The following is a 16,664-nucleotide window of genomic DNA, read 5'->3' on the forward strand; positions in this document are numbered from 1 at the left end:
AACGTGTATCATCACAATACTCAAGCGCACCAGCGAGAGGAGGAGGATTTCTTCTGCTGCTAAACCATGAAAGTGACTGGCCAGAAGGTTCCCATTGAGAATGCTGGAGTCCCCGCATTGTCGTTCATGATAATGAATTTTCCCGGCCAGGATTACAGAAGTAATAATGCATTCTCCATTCCAAAATTCCTCTCCAAGGGAGCCCCAATGTCTGTCCTCATGGTGATGGCAGTAACTGATCAAACAAAACTGGTTACATGCTCCCAGTAGATTGTGAGAGCCCAGCAGAGACTCTCTGGTCTCAATCAGCTTCAGATCAGAGTTCAGTTAACAGCTTCAGCTTAAAGTGATTGTGTGTGTGTGTGTGTGTGTGTGTGTGTGTGTGTGTGCGTGTGTGTGTGTGCGTGTGTGTGTGTGTATGATGGAAACATTGCTTTATTTTTATTTTATTTTTATTTTTTGAATTTTTTAATTGGTGCATCATAGTCATACATCTTAATGGAGTACAAGATGATAGAGGCATACAGTACATTATACATGCACTCGATTAGCCCTTACCCCATTCGCACCCCATTCCCCCTCCCTCGCAGTGATTCTTCTTGGTATCTTTCAAGAAGCAAAAAGGTTTGGAGGTCTGCAAACAAATTCACCTCGAAGTCATGGCCACAGTGTTGAGTACCTAAGAGATAACCTGTCCTCATTTAAGACAGCCAGCTTGGCTTTCAGCTGGATTTTTTTGACCTGTCCTGGTCTCCTGATAGAAGGAAAGAGCAAATTTGCATGCCTCCCCGAGGAAAGAATAGTAAAAAGAATAAAGGAAAGATAGAATGCTCTTTGGTGACAATAGAGATTGGTGAGCATGAGTGCCGTGCCGTCTGTGATGGGGACTTTGCAGATGGGTTTTCTGGCGGCTCTGCGGGTGGGTCCACACAGCTGAGGAAAGAGCAGGCGGAGATGGGGCCACCTTCCTGGCACCTCACACGCTGTTTATATCACCACCATTTGTTTAATGAAAATGAACCGGGCTGGGTACCTGGGAATTAATTAGAGTCCACAGGCTTGCCACTCTGTAAACAGGATTGTAGAGGAGAACGTTCGGGTTTCGCATTCATGAGCGCCTCCAGATGGTGCTTTATGAAGAGGAGGTGGTCATTGTTCATGTGGCTTTTGTTTGTCTAACACCAGGCAGAGGCGGAGGATGGCTTGCTGCTCTACGGCGGGGAGAACGAGCACGGGAGGGGGGACTTCATGTCCCTGGCTATCATCCGGCGCTCCCTCCAGTTCAGGTAACTCTTGCAAAACCCCTGGATTTTTAAAAATTCTACTCTACGTTATATTACATTGTTATGCTGTGAGTAAAATACATACAGGATGGATTCCAGTCTATAACAGAATGAGATATAGAGCATGAGATGGGCCAGTTTCCTTCACACTGCGTGTCGGGATGCCGAGCGCCCTTGAGGTTCAGAGCCTGCTACTGTCCATTCACTGGGTGCAAGTGGTTCTGGAGATGCAGAAGCAGCGAGCCAGAAGCCCGGGCCCCTCTTTTCTTGAGCACCAGTGGATGCGATGGGAAGAAGGCTGGGATCTCCTAGTCCCTGTGACAAATAGGCTGATGGCCACAGAGGGCAGTGAGGAGCCCACAGCCTGCTGGGGTTCACAGAAGCTGAAGCCCACGGCTTGCCTCTTCTGCCTCCGTCACTTCTCCCCAGCACGCTTTGGAAGTTGCCTTTAGTGCAAACGTCGTCTTCTGGGGGCCAGGTCTGTGAAGGGGAAGAGGTGTTCGCAGCAGTATTTGTGAATGACTGACAGGCATTGGCCTCGTCCTTCTCCATGACTCCTTGGCTCAGATACGATTGACGCCGTTTCCCAGCTGCCTGACCTCTTGCAAATGGTGGAACCTCTCCAGACCCACTTGTCCTCGTAGTGCGTGGTAGTGTTAAAGAAGTTCATCCACACAGGGACTCGGAGTGGTGTCTGCCTCTAAGCAACTGTCGTTGACTGTTTGTTCGTTCATTCATTCATTCATTCATTCATTCATTCATTCGCAGTACTAGGGATGGAAGATGGAACCCAGAAGCATTCTACCTCTGAGCTACACCCCCAGCCCTATTTTTTTAATCCTTTTTTTTTTTTTTTTTTGAAACCGGGGCTCACTGAGTTGCAAAGGGCCTCACTAAGTAGTAGCTGAGACTGTCCGTGAACCGTGATCCTTCTGTCTCAGTCTCCCAAATGCTGGGATTACAAACATGTGCCACCATGCCTGGCTCTTGTTATTGTCTTTTTTAAAAATAATTTGAGAAGCTGGGTGTGGTAGTGCACACTTGTAACCCAGTACTTAGGAGGCTGAGACAGGAAGATCACAGGTTTGAAGCCAGCCTCGACAACTGAGCTAGGCCCTCCGCAACTTAGACCATGTTTCCAAATAAGAAATAAAATTGGACTGGAGGTTTAGCTCAGAGATAGAATGCCTCTGGGTTCAATCCCCAGAACAACAACAACAACAACAATAATAATAATAATTTTGGCATATTAAATGTTTTCGGTTAAGTTGGAGAAAGATTTTTTTAGCATATCAACCTGGATAGAAAATGGGGCCCCATTCTTAGCTAAGTGACTTGTTTCCTAGCAGTCTGATGTAGCCACAGGATGGAACAGTGGTTCTTCCTAACTTTGCAGGGCTCTAGCACTTGGAATATAGAATAGACACTCAGAGGCACTGACAATTTTTGACGTTATTTTGCAGTACTGGGGATGAAACAAAGGGGCATTCTATCTCTGAGCTACACCCCCAGCCATATTTTGTTTTTAATTTTTATTTTGAAATAGTTTCTCACTTGGTTGATGAGAGTCTTACTACTTGCTGAGGCTGTCCTCAACCCTGCAATCCTCCCATCTCCACGTCCCAAGCACGGGGATTACAAGCATGCACCACCGTGCCTGGCTCAGCACTGGTAGTTTTTGACCTGCAGCAACTCTTGCGCTCCACCACTCAGACCAAGAAGTTCTGATGTTGCCCTCTAGGAAGCCTGTTAAACCTCATCCCACTCTAGTGAGGGTCAGGAGATAGAGGCAGGCCGTGAGAAGAGAGCCGCGTGAGCTGCAAACCCCAGTAAGGATGACACACACCATTTCCCTTTCCCAGAAGCCATCTCAGGATCCATGCAGAAGGTGGCTCTTAAGATGTTAATCACAAGCACCAAAGTTTTGCCTGTTGGGCATAGTGACTGTGGGGTACCCCTGAGCCACAGGGAGACTGGGAAAAAAAAAAAAACCAAGAATAATCGGCCACGTTAGCAAGTTCCATTTCTTTCCCACACCTGGCCCCCTGAGCCAGAGCCCCTGTGGAAATCTCACCAGTGTGTGGACCCAGCTGTGCACAGATGGCAACACCAGCCTGCTTGCCAAAAGCGGTGTGAAGGCTTGGACTTTCACATTTTATTAATATCACTGAGTCTGTCATTTGAGAATTGTGGTAAGTCCCCAGAGACATCCCTGGAAGTAGAGTGACTTACATTCTAATTCTCTCACCTCAAATCTGCTTTCAGCATCTGGCAATATCTGAGAAGGAGAGGGAGGGCCTGAGCTGCCCATCACTTTCTGAGCTGCAGAAACACTGAGGTTAATAAAACCTTATGCAGAAAGGTTTCATGGGCAGATTAAGAATACATAGTCAGGAGCCAAGTGTGGTGGCGCACGCTTGTAATCCCAAGCATTTGGGAGGCTAAGACAGGAGGATTGCAGTTTGCGGACCACCTCAGCTACTAGTTAGCGAAGCCCTTTGCAACTCAGTGAGACCCTGTTCCAAAATAAAGAATAAAAAATAGGGCTGGGGGTGCAGCTAGGAGGTAAAATGTTAGAATGCCTGAGGGTTCTATCCCTAGTACCGAAAAAAAAAAAAAGAAAAGAAAAGAAAAAGAAAAAAGAAAAAAAAAAGAATACATAGCCGGAGTGCATCCCAGGGAAGAGGCATCTAACTCTTCCATCCACAGATTTCAACAGCTGTCCATGTTTGTAGACACTGCTCTGAATGAACTGACTGCAGAGAGCTGTCCTCCTGGAAGGGACGCACATAAAGAATGAAATCAGACTGAACTGGCTGATTAAAGAACCTTCCTTCCTTTTCCCTCCCTCACAGGTTTAACTGTGGAACTGGGGTCGCCATCATCATAAGTGAGACCAAAATCAAACTGGGGGCATGGCACACGGTGACACTCTACAGAGACGGGCTGAATGGGCTTCTGCAGCTGAACAATGGCACCCCGGTGACAGGCCAGTCCCAGGTGAGGCCACCTACCCCCTCCCAGTTGCCACCCACCATTAGTGTCCCCAGAGGGGCTCACTGCAGAGGCACAGGCAGGGTCAAGGGGATGCAAGTCCTGGGCAGGCCAGGAGGCCCATCTTTCATAGTGAGCCCATGCAGCTGAGTCTCATACGCCTCTGCTGGGTCTTGCCACTCCAGGTGGGCTGTCAGACACACCTCTGTCTCACACATACTGTGGAACAACTTGCAAGCATCATTGCTGTCGGGTGCAAAGGGACATGTCTTGTGCGCAAGGAACATGTTCTCTTTCCACAAGGACATCAAAGCCAGCAGTAGAGGAAGGCTTGTGTTGGAAGAGCAGAAGCCCTCATCAGTGTCAAACACAAAGCTTGCTTTTCAGGCAAGAATGGTGCAATCCTGGGACTTTAGAAAATAGGCCCAGAAGATTCTCTTGGTGTAATATTCAGGGATCATTGTTCATCTACCTTTTGGGGGCCATCATGATAGGAAGTGGTAAAATGACTTAACTGTTGCGTTACTCAGTCAATCACCTGGGCATTCATTTATTTGTTGTTCTCTGGGTAATTTTAGGACTGTGTTTAGAATAGTTTAGATTAGTAACCTGCCAAGAAACTGAGCCTGTAAATATAGTCCAGCAGGTACCTGTATTCTCTGAGGGAAAATGGAGCGAGAACGCCTTTGTGCACATCTCTTCTCTCCCTCTCCGCCTGCGTTCTTTGCTGCTCTTTGATGGCAAGCTACATTATATAAAGGGCTATGCCTTAATGATCCCCAAATGGAAAAATTATTATTAATTTGGACCCAAACTTTCCAAAGAAACAAGAATCCAAATCTCATAAGTGTGAATCCAGGGATGTGGCTATGGCCATGTTACCAGGGAGGAAAAAGATGAGGGAACAAACTGCAGAGTCACATAAACGCCAAATGCGATCAGATGAAATTTGCTAGGAGTAGAGAGACTTCCAACTTAGGAACAAAATGCTAACATGAAGACAACGGAGAAGCTTCAACAGAAACAACAGGTGAAAAAGCTCTTAGGTTTAAAGCAAGGAAGTTCAACAGCAGTTAACAAACAGGGCCATGTGGTAACAATAAAGAGTTGAAGGAAGTAGAGCTTGCACTAAAAGAGGCACGGAGCCTAGAAAAAGGAAATGGCATAGTTCTGTTCCAGTGACTTGGCGATAGCTTCTGGCAGCTCTACTAATCTTCTGCAAGGATGGCGTGCGTGTCTGTGATGATATTCGAAGAGGATCACAGGTAACCTGAAATATGTTCATGGGAAAGTTACCCAGACAGGATAGGACTTGGAATCTGAAGATGAAGGCACAGATGTGGCCTTTCATCAGGGAGTCTAAGAAAGAGTCTTGGGGAAGAAGAACTTACTCAGTTGAAGGCTGAAACCAAATGGAGAAAGGCCTGGGGAGGCCATGTTTAGCATAACCTAGTGATATAAAGGTGTGCAGAGGTGTGACAGTCTAGCCCGGGGCATGGTTTCTTGTCTTGGGGGATGTTCAAAATGAACTTACCCAAATCTTTGATAGAGCACTACAAGGAATCCAGCGCCAATGGGAGCTCGAATTCTGAGTTTTTTTATTTTTATTTTTTTCCAATCCCATGACATTATGATTTTAGTAAACATAAGAACTAATTGCAAAAGGTAGGTAATTTTATGGTACTTAGGAAGAAGTTTGCTTCTATACCACTGGGTCTTACTGAACGAGTCCTATAAGCAGGAACACAGATGTGGAATGTTTAATAACTCTCCTGGGAGATAGTAATTCTATTTTAAATTTGGTTCCCCAGAAACAGACCTAAGATGGAGAGTTGCAGACCAGTGATATATTAAGAAAGTGATCCCCAGGGAGACTGCTGAAGTAGAAGAGAAGCTGGCCAGGAAGGGGGGAAGACAGCAGGAGGGAGATCTCAGGCACAGTTCTTCAGAGTGTGGCTTCCACCTGGATCCCCAGGAGAGCTCTGGAGTATAAAGGTATTTATACTCCAGTGTATCTCAAACTGTTAAGTGTGATCCCGGTGCAGTGCAAACTCCAGGCCTCTTCTATTTTTCTTTATAGGCAGGGAAAGCAAACTCTGAGAACCTAAAGGCAGCTTCAGCAGAGACAGGCAAAGGCCAGGCTCAGTTGCTTGGAGTGTGTCAATTGCTAGTCACCCACCACTACTATGCACTGAAAGCCCCAGAGAGGGATTGAGCTGGCAGACCCCTGCTATGGCTGGGCTCAGGAAGTAAGAGCACAGGGTGAGGACAGGATCCAGAAGAGTGAATCCTGAGGATCCTGATGAAATAAGCCAAGAGAGCATTATTTAATTCATCTAATAAAAGCAGCGTGTGCAGTTGATTAATCCTTAAACCCCAGTACAAGTACAGTCCGGTTCAATCTGCTGTTTGCAGATGATTCTTATCTGTTCATTAGAAAAGATAAAGCAATGATTAGATTTCTACTTGCTAGAAACAAATGTGGAGAGGACGCAGATTGTACTTCAGCAGCTCATACTTTAAATGTTTTATAAGTTCTGGCAATGTGCTTTTCCCCACTCCTGCATTTAGCCTTTAATACAAATGAATTACATCTTTCTGTAATAAAAATAAATAAATAAAAGAATGGCCAAGGGTGCCTTAATATAGTCCTCCCATATTCAATTCTGTATTTTGCAACCTCCAAACCTACAATCCAGATCATGGTTTGGTCTGAGATGGGAAATTTTTATAACTCAATATAATAACACTTGGGGGAAAAAAAGTTGTATTCAAAATCAAATTTCAGCTGGGCATGATGGTGCACACTTGTAATCCCAATATTGGGGAGGCTGAGATAGGAGGATCGTGGTTCAAGGACAGCCTCAGCTACTTAGTGAGGTCCTTTGCAACACAGTGAGACCCTGTTTCAAAATAAAGAATAAAAAATAGGGCTGGGGGTATAGCACAGAGGTAGAATGCCCCTGGATTCCATCCCCAGTACTGAAAAAAAATCAAATTTCAAAATATTTTGCAACACGGTCTGTTTGGCAATCATCCCCTCATGGTGTTTCTTGCAATATATAGAGTAAGGGTGATTCAGGCTAGGTGAAAGGGTAGATGTTAGCCCAATTGTACACCAAATTAGTGTTACTGCTTATGGGGCACAGTATAGCTCTATGACCTGCCAAATGTATATAGCAAATTGGTGTCAGAACTGGAAAGGGAAATGTTGTTTCAGGACACCGGCGTGGTTCAGGGCCTGTTGGGTTGGTCTGGGCTTCAACCTTCCTCCTTCCTTCCTTCCAAGACATTCCATAATCTTCCCCTCTGGAATCATGGTCCTCTAGAAGCTTTGAGTCTCTTATAGTAACTGTGGGTTTCACTTTTCAGTAAGGCCACACACATCTTAAAGACGATTTTTTTTTTTTTTTTTTGGTGGTACTAGGGGTGGAACCCAGAGGCTTTCTACCTCCGGGCTATACTCCCAAACCTATTTTATATTTTATTTGGAAACAGGGTCTCACTAAGTTGCTGAGAACCTCACTAAGTAGCTGAAGCTGGCTTTGAACCTGCAGGATCCTCTTGTCTCAGCCTCCCAAGCGCGGGGATTATAAGCGTGCACCACCACGCCTGGCTTAAAGATGATTTCTGATGAAAGCAGACCATGGGGCTATAACCTACACCTTAGCCATATCCTTCATCAAAATCTGTGGTGTTTTTGGTTTCGTTTAGTGAGATAGTTTTCATCTTTCTTAAAGGGCCAGTACAGTAAAATTACCTTCCGGACACCTCTCTACCTCGGGGGAGCTCCCAGCGCCTACTGGTTGGTGAGAGCCACGGGGACCAACCGAGGCTTTCAAGGCTGTGTGCAGGTGCTTGCTGTTAATGGGAAGAGAATTGACATGAGGCCTTGGCCACTGGGAAAAGCCCTCAGTGGTGCTGACGTGGGTAAGTGACTGCCCAGGGTAGAAGAGCTGGGAGGATCTGTCTGGAACCACCACACAGGCGGCAGAACTTCAGGAGGGAAGTGGGCCCAGGTTGCTGCTCTGCAGTAAGGCTGATCCTGAGTCAACTCCAAGATATGGAGATGGATGATATGACACACCAGACCCTAGGTTGTATCCAGCTGCCATTTTGACTTCCATTGTAATGCAGCTTGAGTACACTGGATGGAGTAAGAAGCCCAGCCCTTTGGCCATGACTTGTCAGCCTAGTGAAAAAGCCACACAGTAAAAGAAAAAGAGCTTTTATACACCCTTTGTTGTAGAGGAAAAGGTCAAATTCTAATTCTTCACCACCATGCTGAACATTCTCTGTCTTAGTTTTCCAGGGCTGCAATAATAAAAACAGATGATAAGGCTTGAACATCAAAACTGTATTTCTCACCGGAGACCAGAATTCTGAGGTCAAGGTGCAGGCAGGGTGCATGTCTCCTGAGGCCGCTCCCCTCAACTCCCAGATAGCTGGCTGCCTTCTCTCTAGAGCCTCACCTGGTCTTCCCTCTGACATGCCCCTCACCTCTCTATGCATCCAAATTCCCCTTCTTTTCTAAGGACATAAGCCTGATTGGAATAGAGCCCTAACTCTTAAGATTTCCTGTAACATTGATTACCTCTTTAAAGGCCCATTTCTAAGTATAGCCTCACATTGGGGGTAGTCTTCAACACATGGATTTTTTTTTGGGGGGGCGCATTCCATAACAGTGCTAGCCACAGTTCTCACCACGGCTTATCAACTCTTATCCTCATTTTTCTCACTCAGTTAGTACTTACTTGAGCCTCTGCTCAGTGCTAGTCACCATGGGAGTGCTTGAGATGAAGTAAAGAACAAGATAGGCAGGAGCCCAGATCTCATGCAGCACACGTAGCCGTCATGAGGAGACCAAACTGATCAAATAATCACGCATGTCAGCATAAAATGACAATTGGGGATAAGTATCACAGGAATTAATGACTTCATACCAGAGTCTAACAGGGAGTTTTGGGGCCTGGGGACAGGGAAAGTGATCCCGAGGAAGCAAGTATGAAGCTAGGATAGGAGTTAAAAGGTGGAGAAGAGAGGGAAGGGCATTTGAAGTGGAGGAAATGGTTTGTTCCAATGCAAGTAAGAAGGACAGGTTGCCACTGTGATCTAGTTTGTGTTTTTTTAAAGGAAGTATATATATTTATTTTTAATAAATCACCTTTCAGAATAATACTTAATTTAATAAATGTATAGGAAATTAGAATTTGAAATTTGAAAATATAGTACATATAGTCCTCTGGCTGTAGACAGCTCACTGGAAGAGGAGCTCAGAGGGGACCTGTAGACAAGTCGGGAGGCAGTTGCAATAGTCCTAGGGACTTGACATCTTGAGGGGAGATAGACAAGCTTGAGTTGTGGGCTAGAGGCTGAGGAAAGAGAAGTTGCTCATTGTTCATTAGTCTACTAACATGCTCCCCACAATGATATCTACTTTCTTTCCCTCTTTGAGGGTCTTCTCTTTTTCATCTAGCATAAACTTATACACAGTTGCCATCCCATTGGCTTCCAGAAAAATTACATGTCGAGGGTGGGATCCCATCAGCATTATATCTGAACATTCTTGCACACCGTTCTCCTCACTGCTCCCATGCTCAGAGTTCAAAGCTTGCATCTTTCAAAACTAACCCCTCCATCTTTACTCTCCACCCATCCTCTCTTTTTTCCTGGAACCTTGCTGCCAGGATTCTTTTCTCAGGCACCCAAGAGTTCTCACTTCCTTAGTGCCATCGACTCCTTTGATAGTCTGGGACAACTATAGACCTTAGAATGTCATTTGTAAATGTGGAAAATAATTTATATAAAATTGCAATGGGAAACAATGATATTGAAATAAAGCTCTAAAATATTTTGGGGGTTTTGATTTTATGGTAATAGGTGTTCATCTTTATAACACATGAAAGGACAGGATTGTTTAATGATAGGTGAAATAGCTACCATGATTTCAAAGTAGCAATAAGCATAATTGATATTTTGAGATACCTACAACAGGTGGATCGTGACAGTAACTCTGAGGCTTATTGGTCATGAGTCCCAGTACTGCTAATACTTGAAATATGTTCCCCGCATTACTAAATCAAGAAGGGGCAGGGAACATAGCTCAGTGGTTGAACCTGTGCTTTGCATGTAAAAGCCTTGGGTTCAGTTATCAAGAACCAAAATAGGCCGGGTGTGGTGGCTTGTAATCCCTACGCTTGGGAGGCAGAGACAGGAGGATTGCTCTGGTTCGAAGCCAGCCTCACTGGCTTAAGAGACCCTGTTTCCAAATAAAAATATAAAATAGGTCTGGGAGTGTAGCCCGGAGGTAGAAGGGTTTCCAGGGACCCCAGTACCACCAAAAGAAAAAAAAGAAAAAAGAAAAAAGAGAAAAAAAAGAACCAAAAAAAATGAAGGAAACAATCAATTTCAATCATAGGACAGGGAAAATAAAGAGGTAACATTTTTCCAATTAAGTCACAGAGCCCTGCTCCGCTGGCCATTCTATTTATTACATGTTAGCTTAGGTCCTCTCCTGCCTACACAAGTGCCACGCTCGGTATGACCCTGCCACCACTCTGGTTTGGGGACTCAGGGACCTTCTCTCCTCTCCCTCATGCTGGACTCCAACAGTGCATTCCCCAGCTTCTCTGCGCACGCTGAGCCCAGTGCACGCCTCCTCTGCCCCTGTTCAGCCCTCGCCTCTTCCCTCTCACCCCCATGCCTCCTGTCATTCTTCCAAGTGACAAACCTCAAGGTCACGTTGGAGTCTTTTTCCTCCCTCTTTTCTAGAATGAGTCACCTGTTTTTCTTTCCTGTATCTCTTACATTCATCGTCTCTATCTTTTTACACTTTCACCCTGTCTGACCCCCATCACCTCCTGGCAGGATTTTCCCCCCTCCCTCCCCTGCCCCTCACTGATGACCCCAAATGTCACATCACAGCAGCCTTGCTGAAACTCTGCTTCCATTGAGTAAACACAATATGGATGATTTGTCATTTCTTCCATGTCTATCTGAAACAACCCAAGAGCCCCGCTTTTCCTGTGGAATTAGCTCTCTTCTGAGAATGAGTTGCACTCCACAGGTATAATAGGTGATGTGCGGCTCTGTAAGATATGGTGTCTCTGTGGAGGCTGAATTCTGGGGCTGAAGAGAGACCACAAGCCGGGCGTGGTGACACACTTGTAATCCCAGCATTTGGGAGGCTGAGACAGAAGGATTATGGTTCTCAGACAGCCCCAGCTACTTAGTGAGGCCCTATGCAACTCGCCAAGAGACCCTATTTGCAAATAAAGAATAAAAAAAAATAGGGCTGGGAGTATAGTTTGGAGGTAGAATGCCCCTGGGCTCGAGCCCAGTACCACACATACAACAACAACAACAACAACAACAACAAAAACAAAAACAGTCATTTCTGCTAATCCTGGTGGCTACCAGCTCTATTTCACAGAGGCCAGCTCACTCTGGCTAGTCAGAGCAGCACATCATCCAGAAGGGCTGTAATTAAATTCCGTTAGCAGCCGCTAAAGCTCTCTCCTATATGCACACGGGGTGTCCAGCCCCGTTCTCAGTGAGACTTTATGAAAAGAGAAGACAGGGTCAACGACAATAGCTAACTGATCCAGAAAGGATGTGATCCTCCTCCTGCTAAGGTGGTGCAGTGAGGCGCAGGAGGGCTTTTTTGTCTCAGCAAGAGAAGCGAGCAGCTCATTCAGGTGCAGTATTGGAAACAGGGGTAGCGGCACATCATAGCGGGAGCCCTGTTCCATCAGAGATGCTCCCTTGGCCTCCATATGGGGGAGAGAGGTGTTTCGTACTCATCTATGTGGTTCTGGGCCAGATTGTGTGGTCCATCTGTCTAACTTATTTTTTATACAATAAAGAGAATGGGAGTACCAAAGAAACAGAAGAAAGAAAAAATAATAATAAATTTGTTTCTATTTCTCTGATCCTTTCTCAACTTGAAAATGACAAAGATTACCCTTTATGGAGCTCTCGGGTATGTTGGTAAAGAGAATGGACCCATCTGATGAGTCTCTCAGCACTCTACCATAGGGCACCTTGCTATCCCTTGTAAGATTGTAACTGTGGAAGTAGAAATAGAGATTTTAGTGCAGAGATGCTAAGGTACTGTGGGCCCCCACCCCGCCACCCTCTCCAGGCAGAGGAGTCCGCGGCCAGGAGAGTTAATGAGCTTAGGAGGCTGCTTAACTCCTCCAGTGCTTATCTTGCTCGTCTCAACTTTGAACCAACAAAACAGTAGCACTTAAGCTAATTGGGGTCACACAAATTAGAACGCTTTTAACATAAACACTCTGTTGACATCGGAGGGATTGAAATCCACTCCTGCGGGAACAACGGGAAGATGGATTAAAGCAGAAACAATTCAGTCACCTGCCATCGGTGGCCATAAAATGCCCCAGTGATTTATTATTTGATTTATCGTGTCCATCGTGTCTTAAAATATCTCTGTGGCTCTTTATAAAGGAATAAAATGAATAGAAGGTTCCACTTCTCCCGGAAGTGGGTTTGCAGCTCTGCAGAAGTTCAAGTCAACACTAGGGGGAACGAACCGAATTTGTTCGGCCCCTGAGCTGTGGTTGAGGTCAGCTGCGGCACGTTCGGCGGGCATGCCTGGTGACTGGGCTTTCTCCTTCCCGTTCTGTATTTAGGGGAATGCAGCAGCGGAGTCTGTGACGAGGCCTTGTGCATCAATGGTGGTACCTGTACAGCAATCAAAGCTGATTCTTACATCTGCCTCTGTCCCCTGGGGTTCAAAGGTCGCCACTGTGAAGCCGGTGAGCAAGTAGATGGTGGTTTCTGTCTACACGTTAATTCACACGAGTGCAGTTTTTCATCAGTGCACATTTTAGCAAAGCCCCATATATATTTATGGGATCAAGGTAGCTTTGTTGAGGGGGATAGAGATGCTTCAGAGCAACCAAAGATACTCACATTAGGATGCTGAGCTTGGGTGGGCTGCTCCTGGCCCTCAAATACCTTGTAGAAAGCCTATATTTATGTGGTTTGTGCCTGACTGAAATAAGAGCACTTAATGCTCATGCTCTTTTTAAATCTGGCAGTTTCATGAAAAAAGATTGTGAAGGTGTCCACAGAAAGTTATAATGTAATGGGACAAAAGTTCTCTTGTTTTTCTTCTTTGTACCATTCTGCTGAATTAGTCTACCTTTCAATACTATGTATTGAATAATTCTACTTTTCAATACTGTGTGTGTGTAAACATGCACACACATATATCCACAAATGTATTTATACAATATGTGTATATATGTGCAATGCACATGCACATGCCAAAACATATATGTGCACATGGTTACATGCACTTAATAACTGAAAATTTAAGACTTTGGAAAACCATGCAGTCTTTAGTATGCTTTAATTCTCCTGAATTCAGAGCACACTGGGGTTGTCACTTAGGAAATTCCTTCACTAGTGATTCATGTTTGGACCTAGGATGTTATACTCAGGGGAAAAGACATTTTAACATTATGATTTCAAGTCTCTGGCACTAGAAGAGCATGTAGGAGTCAGGATATGCCAGCACTGTTGCATAGAATCTCGTACTTCAGAGCCTCACTTACTAAAGGCTCATATCATGAATCACTGCAGGTGAGTGGAGGTGGCAGAGACACAGGTCCCTTCTGTCTGGTGGCTCTTGTAGGACCTCAGAGTCCTCCACTGATCTGTATATCCCGCCAGCATAGGAGAGGAGACAGAGCAGGGAAATGGAGGGCAGTTTTCAGGGCCATGCCTGGGCTGCTGTTTGATACTTTCACCCCCATTCCACCAGCCAGAATCGAGTCACCCCACTCACTTACCTGCAGCAGCAGGAAAATGTAGAATGAGTCTGTGCCCAGGAGGAAAAGACCGCAGCTCTGGGTGTATGAGTAGCCCATTGCAGCCGGGAAGCGCTTTCTAACGCTCTGCTTGGTTCGTCAGCTTTCGCCTTGACCATCCCTCAGTTCAGAGAGTCTCTGAGGTCCTACGCCGTCACGCCCTGGCCCCTGGAGCCCCAGCATTACCTGTCCTTCACGGAGTTTGAGATCACGTTTCGGCCGGATTCAGGGGATGGCGTCCTCCTGTATAGCTATGATACAGGCAGCAAGGACTTCCTGTCCATCATCATGGCGGGGGGCCACGTGGAGTTTCGCTTTGACTGCGGCTCTGGGACCGGTGTTCTCAGGTGAGGGTTGAGACCACTTTGGAAGAAGACCAAATTGCCATCCACCAGCTTACACAGCCTTCCTGTGGGGTTAGAGGACAGATGGGAGTGGTCTCCTGCTCACTAAACTTTCTTTTCCTGTATAGCTTCAAACTATGAGAAAAGGACTTGCTTCCTGCCATAGTAAACTGCCGTCCATTTCCACGGGGTGGGTGGAATGATGGTCGTGTAACTCCATCTGCAGGAACTTGGCCCAAAATGACTAATCAGTGCTTTAAGTGCGTTACGAAGAACATCACGTGGGGGGGGGGGTGTCAAAAGATATATGTGGGTTGAAAAAAAAAATAACATCAACAAGCATTTAATGAACAGAAATTCCCTTGGTAATTTCACTAATTTTTTTTTTTTTTATTGGTGCACTGTATTCATACATCATAGTGGGATACAAACTTTTGTAGACATACATGCACACATCGCCCAGTCAGCCCCCACCCGATCCCCACCCCATTCTCTCCCCATCCCTCCCTCCCATGCTTGGCTTAGTGGTTGACATCTAGTATTATAGCAATTTATCCAAAATTAAAAATGATAATCTCACATAATAGTTTCATTTGTCTGAGACCAAGCTTTTGATGACTTAAAGATAACATTTCAATATTTCTTTTTACTTTCTTTCTTACCAGAGAATATTTTTTTTCTATTTTTTTAGGTGAAACCATCATATATTTATATATTTATTATTCAGAAACAAAATCTATCCTAATATGGAATATGGACACTAGATACCCAAAACGATCTTGAAAAAGAACAAAGCTAGAAGATATATATTTTCTGATTTCAAACCATATAAAGCTACAATAATTGAAACAGTGTAGTACTATTCTAAAGGCAGATATATAAACCAGATATATAAAGGCAGATATATAAACCTATATTGTCAAGTTATTTTTGACAAGGTTTCCACGAACATTTGGTGGTGGAAATAATAATCTTTTAAATAAATATTGTTGAAACATAATAATTACATGGAAAAGAATAAAGTTGGACCCTTACCTGATCCCATATACAAATATTAACTCAAAATAGATAAAAGACCTAAATATAAATCTTAAGACTATAAACTTTTAGGAGAAAATCTGGGTCATAAAACCTCACAACATTGAAATTGGCAGTGATTTCTTGGTTATGATTTCAATGGCACAGGCAACAGAAGAGTATACAAACTCCCTAAAAAATAAAAAAGATATTGTATATCCAAAGACAATGTAAACAGAGTTAACAGTTACTAATAGAATGGGATAAAATATTTCCAAATGCTATATCTGAAGGTATATTAATATTCCAACTAGAAATCCTAAAATTTAACAACAATAAAGGCAAACAATACCATTTAGAGATAGGTAAAAGACTAACATAAGTAATGAATCTCCACAGATAACCAATCTTAATTGTCTGTTGGATGGAAACTCTTGTTTCTCTGGTTCTGGTGTGTGTTACCTATTTCTTCTTTGTAGTTAATCTCTTTGAGTATTTTCTGTAGCGCTGGTTTTGAAGACATAAATTCCTTCAGTTTCTGTTTGTCATGGAAGCTTCTTATTTCCCCATCTAATTTGATAGAAAGTTTTGTTGGGTAGGAAATTTTTGGCTGGAAGTTGTTTTCTTTCAGAGTTTGGAATATGTTACTCCAAGCCCTTCTGGCTCTCATGACTTGGTTTGGGAAGTCTGGAGTGATTCTAATAGGTTTGCCTCTGAATGTCACTTGGCCCTTTGTTTTTGTTGCCTTTAAGATTCTCTGCTTGGCTTCCACATTGGTCATTTTGACAATTATGTGGCGTGGGGATCCTCTTCTCCGATCTTGTCTAAAGGGAGTTCTATAAGTTTCCTGGACCTGTGTATCAACCTCTTGCTCTATGTTTGGAAATTTTTCTGCTATTACTTCCTTGAAGAGATTGTTGATCCCTTTGGTTTCACCTTCTTTTCCCTCCTCTATTCCAATTATTCTTAGGTTAGCTCTCTTAAAATGGGCCCATATTTCTTCAATGTCAGATTCCTGCTGTTGGATATTTTTTTCTAGATTAGAAACTATGCATTCATTTTTGGATTGCTCATCTTCTAAGAGCGAGATTCTATTCTCCATGTGGTCTAATCGGCTGTTTGTACTTTGAAATTAGGCCTTTACTTCATTAATTGCATTCTTTATCTCTTTTTGGCTCTCTCTGAAT

The 16,664-nt window shown here is 44.3% G+C and overlaps 1 protein-coding gene across 5 annotated transcripts in view; it reads left to right on the top strand.

Moving 5' to 3' along the window:
• EGFLAM (EGF like, fibronectin type III and laminin G domains) overlaps positions 1 to 16,664 on the top strand; it is a gene marked incomplete at both ends in the record, with an annotated part of 177,362 nt that overhangs the window by 127,156 nt on the left and 33,542 nt on the right. For all 5 annotated transcript variants that reach the window (XM_080694810.1, XM_080694811.1, XM_080694812.1 and 2 more), the window contains 5 exons: positions 1,186 to 1,286; positions 4,139 to 4,283; positions 8,018 to 8,207; positions 12,932 to 13,057; positions 14,220 to 14,463. In XM_080694810.1, coding sequence (XP_080550936.1) covers positions 1,186 to 1,286; positions 4,139 to 4,283; positions 8,018 to 8,207; positions 12,932 to 13,057; positions 14,220 to 14,463 — 806 coding nt within the window. The remainder of the gene's footprint in view (positions 1 to 1,185; positions 1,287 to 4,138; positions 4,284 to 8,017; positions 8,208 to 12,931; positions 13,058 to 14,219; positions 14,464 to 16,664) is intronic.

The sequence above is a fragment of the Muscardinus avellanarius genome (genome assembly GCF_963383645.1).
Source record: "Muscardinus avellanarius genome assembly, chromosome: 1".
In the NCBI taxonomy this organism is placed as follows: domain Eukaryota; kingdom Metazoa; phylum Chordata; class Mammalia; order Rodentia; family Gliridae; genus Muscardinus; species Muscardinus avellanarius.